Source organism: Amblyomma maculatum, chromosome 10, assembly GCF_055883805.1.
Source record: "Amblyomma maculatum isolate TAMU_Amacu chromosome 10, ASM5588380v1, whole genome shotgun sequence".
Classification (NCBI taxonomy): domain Eukaryota; kingdom Metazoa; phylum Arthropoda; class Arachnida; order Ixodida; family Ixodidae; genus Amblyomma; species Amblyomma maculatum.
This window is the reverse complement of record NC_139353.1, coordinates 6,907,295-6,913,294: the sequence shown is the minus strand read 5'-3', so window position 1 is coordinate 6,913,294 and position 6,000 is coordinate 6,907,295. Positions and strand designations below refer to the sequence as shown.

Here is a 6,000-nt window from a genome sequence, read left to right as displayed (position 1 = left end):
TAATTTTATTACAATGAAGTGTGAAGTGCATCATGTATATTTAACGCACACCGGTTACAGGTAATTAATTGTCTGTGGATCCAAAGAAAAATGAGGGCACAAAATAAGATGTACATATCAAGCAGTTTGAGAAAAGAACTTATGAATGGCTTAACGCTAGTCTTAAATTTGTTGAGAATGTCTTACAGGATATTCAACCCTAAAATGACAAGAAAAGCGAACGCACAGGAAGAAATGGGAAAAACAACGCGCTAGATGAGAAAGGAATTGTATCTCCCCCTTTTTGCGACTTGGGGATAGTATGCTCGAACAATGTTATGCCAAACGATGAAAAAATACTAATAACAAACTTTCTCCCGTCACGTAATTGACGAGGAAACTAAATTCGACTCTATGGAGGATGCAACCACTCAAGGAGCGGTATGTGTATTTGGCGCTATACATCCCCTCTTAAAACTATTGTCAGCAAACTATTCTCTGCATTTAGGCATTCCTGGTCACCTAAGTTTTCAAGCGCAACACTCATCCATAAAAAGGACTAACATCTGCGCGTAACCAGGTGAAGGCTTAAAAAACACTTCTCTGAACTCGTGTCACCTGATGGCTGCCTCTTGCTTCAAGCATACCACTTTCTTCTCGCTAACGCTTCAAGAAAAGGGCTTTATCTTTCGTGCAAGGCAGCACTACGCAGTCGCTCGCAGGTGATAAAAGGACAAACACTCTGGTTAAGCGGGCTGTGTCTCTTCGGGCATCTATACAGACAGCATGAAGTCGTTCGTGCTGCTGGCGCTCGTTGGCGCAGCTTGTGGTGAGTCAAAATGGCGTTGGCGTATTTACAAGGGCGCGGTACTTCAAGGCGTTGTAACGTTATGTCCAATTTCGCTTAGCATGAAACAGGATTCTTTGGTGGCTGTGTGTCACCCGACTTGTCAAGGAAGCCACAGTGTGCCTTTATTATTGGTAACACTCTCGACAATGCCTCAGATGTTCTTAGCCTTCATGTCGGCTATTACATCTGGTCAAGATATGCGAGAAGTACGAAAGTATAGAAAGCCGTACGTGAAAACAGCACCCTCCGCTTCATAGAAAAACGTTTGCACAAACTTTTCCCTAAGATGTAACAATTTTTCATCGCACCCTGAAACACAATGTGAGGTATCACGTGTACTTCGTTGCAAATTCTTCTCCATTAGTAAAAACATTTTCGAAAATGGCAGGCGATGAAACCTGCTACGTGACTGCGCGAATATGAAATAATGGATGAATTCTACTAGGCCTGCAGTTATGAAGCAGCACATTGTAATCCTAAAAGAGGGCAACAGCTTCTTCTCTTAACACATAAATGGTTCGGTACTGCAGGCTGCCGGCTAATCCAAGTACTACAGTTACAGGGGTGATATTCCACACTGATACTTTGTGGGGCGGTAAACGTCTACATTATTGTCAGTGTTGTATAACAGCGCCTATTTGAACAAACGCCTAGCTCTGAAATACTGCTTTACAAATACTTCTTGCATGCTTTGGCACACCTTCAAAAGTGCTTGTGCCATAAGTGTCGCATCTTGCTTGTACAGTCTTCTGTCAGCAGGTAGATCAATATTTCTTCTATTTTGAGGGGTACTCTACAAAAGGGCGTTTTGCTCAGATGGCATTTTCAAAGAACAAAAACCAAAACGTGCAATACCAGATTATTGCCTAGCGTCTTCGAAAACAGCATAGACCCAATATAGCAGAAGATTTATGTTCCAAGGTACTATACCATATAATTATTCAAAAATGATTTGATTTTGATTGTCGCATCTTGCTGTTATAAATTCATGCTTCTTGGTACTGCATATGTATGCTAGGGCGCGCGAACATGTATGACGTTCAAATAGTTATAAGTGATTGCCTGAATAAAATCCTTCATATATTTGGCCATCTTTTAAACACTGGAAGTATTTAATAGGTTTCTCCTTGTTGTAACTTGGTATTTAATCTAGCAGTAACAGCTTTCGTTTCCTCCACTTCCTATTAGATCAGACATTAGAAGCGCTTTATAAACGCCCTTAGTAGTTGGCGGTACCCAAAATCTCCTATGTAATAGTTTTGTAGCGAAAACTGCACTACTGTAAGTTTTCAAGCCGTAGGCGCAGCACAGTGGCACCGTGGCAGGAGCTCCGGACTTGGGTCTGTCGTTTCACATGAGACGGTTATGTCAGAATCAGCCTGCCAGGACCCTGGTGTAGGGTTTTTTTTAGCGCTAACAAAGACAAAGACAAGAAAGGCGAGACGTGTATGTCTCGATTTTCTTGTCTTTGTCTTTGTTTGCGCTAAAAAACCCTACATTAAGATGAACTACCAACTCGCCCAGCAGGAAGTTTTAATGCAGGACCCTGGTATTCACGTTACCCCTATATGCCACTAAAGCACGGTCATACGGCTTGGTTCAAGTGGGGCTTTATATGTGGGTTGGTAGTCTCCGCTATCGCGTCATACCCTTAAAGGCGGAGCTTAAGTGTCCCCCATATTTAGATGCAATAAACGTCTTTACCACCACCACCTAAAACACCGGTGAAATTTGATGCGTTCAACGGAACACTGGTTGTGTTCGATGCAACGCTCGGTCACCCGCAGCCAAACTTTTCTCTCCACATTCAGTTCACCAGCATCGAACCCATGTAGTTTTTTTAACAGCTCTTATATATCACGCAAATAAGGATAGTCATAGCAGTTCCAGGACCACTTGGTTTCCGATGACAACTTTATATTTCACATGGATAAAAGATTAATACGCTCTTACACACTGACCGCAGAGTGTTATTGCTCAAATTCGCTTTCTTCTTCCAATTTACCTCGTTGCCTTTCCTCCTCCTCCTCTTCCTTCTAATATATTATTCGTTTGAAACTGATGCGATTGCAATTCTTCAATGCTGTGAGCTTCCTTACTCCTGGAGAAAACATAACACCTGGCAAAACCCCATTCCTCTTATTAAATTAGGGATATTTCGATTAGAGTGCAATCCTTTAAAAATATGTGTTCTAAAAAGGTTCTTCACAGCATAGGGACGGCAGAACATAGGAAAATTAGTGATGGAGCTGAAAATTGTTTGGCGGCCATTTATGACATGCAAGAAATTAGATTCGCACATTTCTTGCCCTTCGAAAAGAAGGCAAAAAAAAAGAGCATAGTTATGCCATTTATCTGAAACGTTAAATATGAAACAGCACACCCTTTGGCTAGATACTTTAGTTGTTTGGGGCGGTTCGTCCAGTGGCTTCGACGTGCAACTGCGGAGATTCAATTCAAAGCGTGAAGCCAATACAACGGAACACTCACTCGCTACGAGGCTTCTGCAAATAGAGCCACGTAGAAGTGCAGCTATCTAATAGTTTAGAATAAAAATATTCATGTACTCTAAACACGAATCACTCGATAAGATAATAAGAATAAAAAAGGGGTGCCATGTCCTCTAGCGCGCTCCCTTGTTGGGTCACAACGTACTGTCCAAGCTCTGGGATAGATTTTCATCTCTAGAGCTGCAGTATAGCTGTGGTCGGCAGCGGAAGCTGATTTCCCCTAAACACATGCCAAGATCTAATAGTTACTAAGATGTGAAATGAACTTTTAATGTCTTCTATATTTGGTAACCTTAAAACGCCAGATGCAGCAGTTAGTATTCCAGGCTTTGAGGTGCAATGATGGCGTCCTGGTGCGTTTGGAACCCTCCCTCGGTATTGCTGAACGCTCAATTACATGCATCAAGTCTACCGGGCCGAAAGGCTGCAATTTCGAAAAACGCAGCTTATGATTAGCAAGTCGGGTCGCTCTACTCGAACCTCAAGGGAACCATTTAATAATTTATTTATTTATTTATTTATTTATTTATTTATTTATTTATTTATTTATTTATTTATTTATTTATTTATTTATTTATTTATTTATTTATTTATTTATTTATTTATTTATTTATTTATTTATTTATTTATTATTTTTTATTTATTTATTTATTTAATTACTCATTCATTCGTTTATTTATTTATATAGGCACCTCACAGACTCCAATTGGAGTACTCTGCGAGGGATTTATAATGAAACTGGAACAATGATACTGGAATAAGCCACAGTATGTTTCGAATTTCTTTCGTTAATTCTATCGATACCACATAAAGTTGTAATTTTTAGAATATGATAATGTAATGTCATCAACGGTAATTTTATAAGACTCATGTAGGCGAAATCATAATGAGGTGCCGATAGAATATTGGAGTAGTTCCTTCGTGAAAACGTTTTGCGAAATTGTGTGAAAAAGTTATTGAAAGGATGAGGGGGGCTCGTCGTGAGCGATAGGATCACGAACATATAGAGAAGCTTCAGAAAGTGAAATTGTTTTCCAGAACCTTTTGAATTGTGTTTAGGAATAGATTGAAAGTCATGGAGCATGAAATTACATGTTGCTTTTCGGAGCGCTGCACAATCTTGTTTATCAGCATCTTCAGGCTTCTGTCATGATGGTGGTGTTCCCAGCCGTTTAGCTGTTCCGAAAAGTCGCTTTTGAGTTCACCCCGGTACGCGCGTTCTTGTGGAGCCAGACCTTAGACGAGTTAAAGCTGAAAGATATACGTGGTATACAGGTATATAATAACTCAGTTATTGTTTCTCTAAACTGATGCCAGTTTTCGTTGACGTGTCGCTGGGAAAATGATGGCAGAAAAGAACCGCAAAACGTTTACAAACCAAGGTTAATAATATCGTAATTTGCTCTGCTATATTAGATCTGTTTGGACGTTAGGTTACGTTGGCGTGAAAGCATTTTATTTTGTGAAATTAAGTGGTTCGTGATCGCTTGAACCGCCCGTCATGGTTATCGGGCTTACATAATGTCGAAGACCGATGTGAGAACAAATTATAATATGTGAATGCCGCTGGTAGGTTGATGAACCAGTTGAGTTAAAGAAAAGTTCAACCAAATTTATCAAGTCATGAGCCGGTGCTGTCAAGGTACTTCGGTTGATAATTAGGTAATTAAAATCCCCAAATAAATATATGTCGCCTTTTGGGCTTTTGGAAAGCTAATAACGATGTCTGTGAGATTGACAATGCAGTTCGGTTACGAAGGTTTCAAAACAACCCGGTGGTCAGCAGCACATTAGAAAAAGGAATTTAAATGACGAGGACGTGATTCAAACCCGTAAAGTTTTTAAGAGGGGATGAAATATTAACGCGAGAGGAAGAACTTTTTATTGATCAATACTGCACCACCCTTTTATTAGGTCTGTCATTCCGGTAAAGGATATAATCATGGGACTCTGGTATGTCTTCATCATCTGTTAAATCTATGTGCAACCAAGTTTCTGTCAAGGTTAGGATGTCTGATTTACTGTCTTGTAGGTATGAGCGGAGTTCAGTGCGGTGGCAAAATTCTGCGTATGTTAGTGAACGATACGGGAAGCTAAGAATACGCAGTGCCATAGAAAATGGACTGGGGACGATTCTCCGCCCTGTGTGAAACCGCTCTCTGTTTTCGGCATCATGTACAATCTGTAACTGTGTCAGAAGCAGCGTTATATTGATACGTGGCAAGGTTAGTGCACGAAGGTTAGTCAAGGATGACGCAGCACACAAAGCACAGAATCACAGCAGCGTTAATCTTCTTCTAGCACTAAACGTTGCTGCCACTTTGTCGTCTTCTGTGTCACTGCTTCCGATCGTTGTCTTCTTTTACGTCCAGCGATGCAGGGCATATATGTCACAATCTTATCACGCCACTGACGACGAGGAAGAATTGTGCTGGTCTGGGAGAAGAATAGGAGAGAGCGTTGGTGCCTGGGGGCTAGTAGGCTTCACCCTATCCCACTGCCATATCACTGTAAATAAACACTCCTTTTCTACTTCACCGTAACAACTTTTGTGGAAGGTGCTCTGTTCGATCCCTAAGTACGGCGCAGCAAGACGAACTTGAGTTTCGACGTAGTCGCCGCCTTGCTGGACTGCCACCGCTTCCAAACATCGTGGACCAC

General features: G+C 41.0%; 1 protein-coding gene across 1 annotated transcript in view; it reads left to right on the top strand.

Annotated features, from left to right (window-relative positions):
* The first annotated feature begins 710 nt into the window (after positions 1-710).
* The window catches only part of LOC146175481 (papilin-like), a 142,066-nt gene continuing 136,776 nt past the window's right edge, over positions 711-6,000 (top strand). The window contains 1 exon segment of the mRNA XM_084580814.1: positions 711-808. Within this exon segment, the coding sequence (XP_084436940.1) occupies positions 766-808 (43 nt within the window). The 5' untranslated portion in view covers positions 711-765.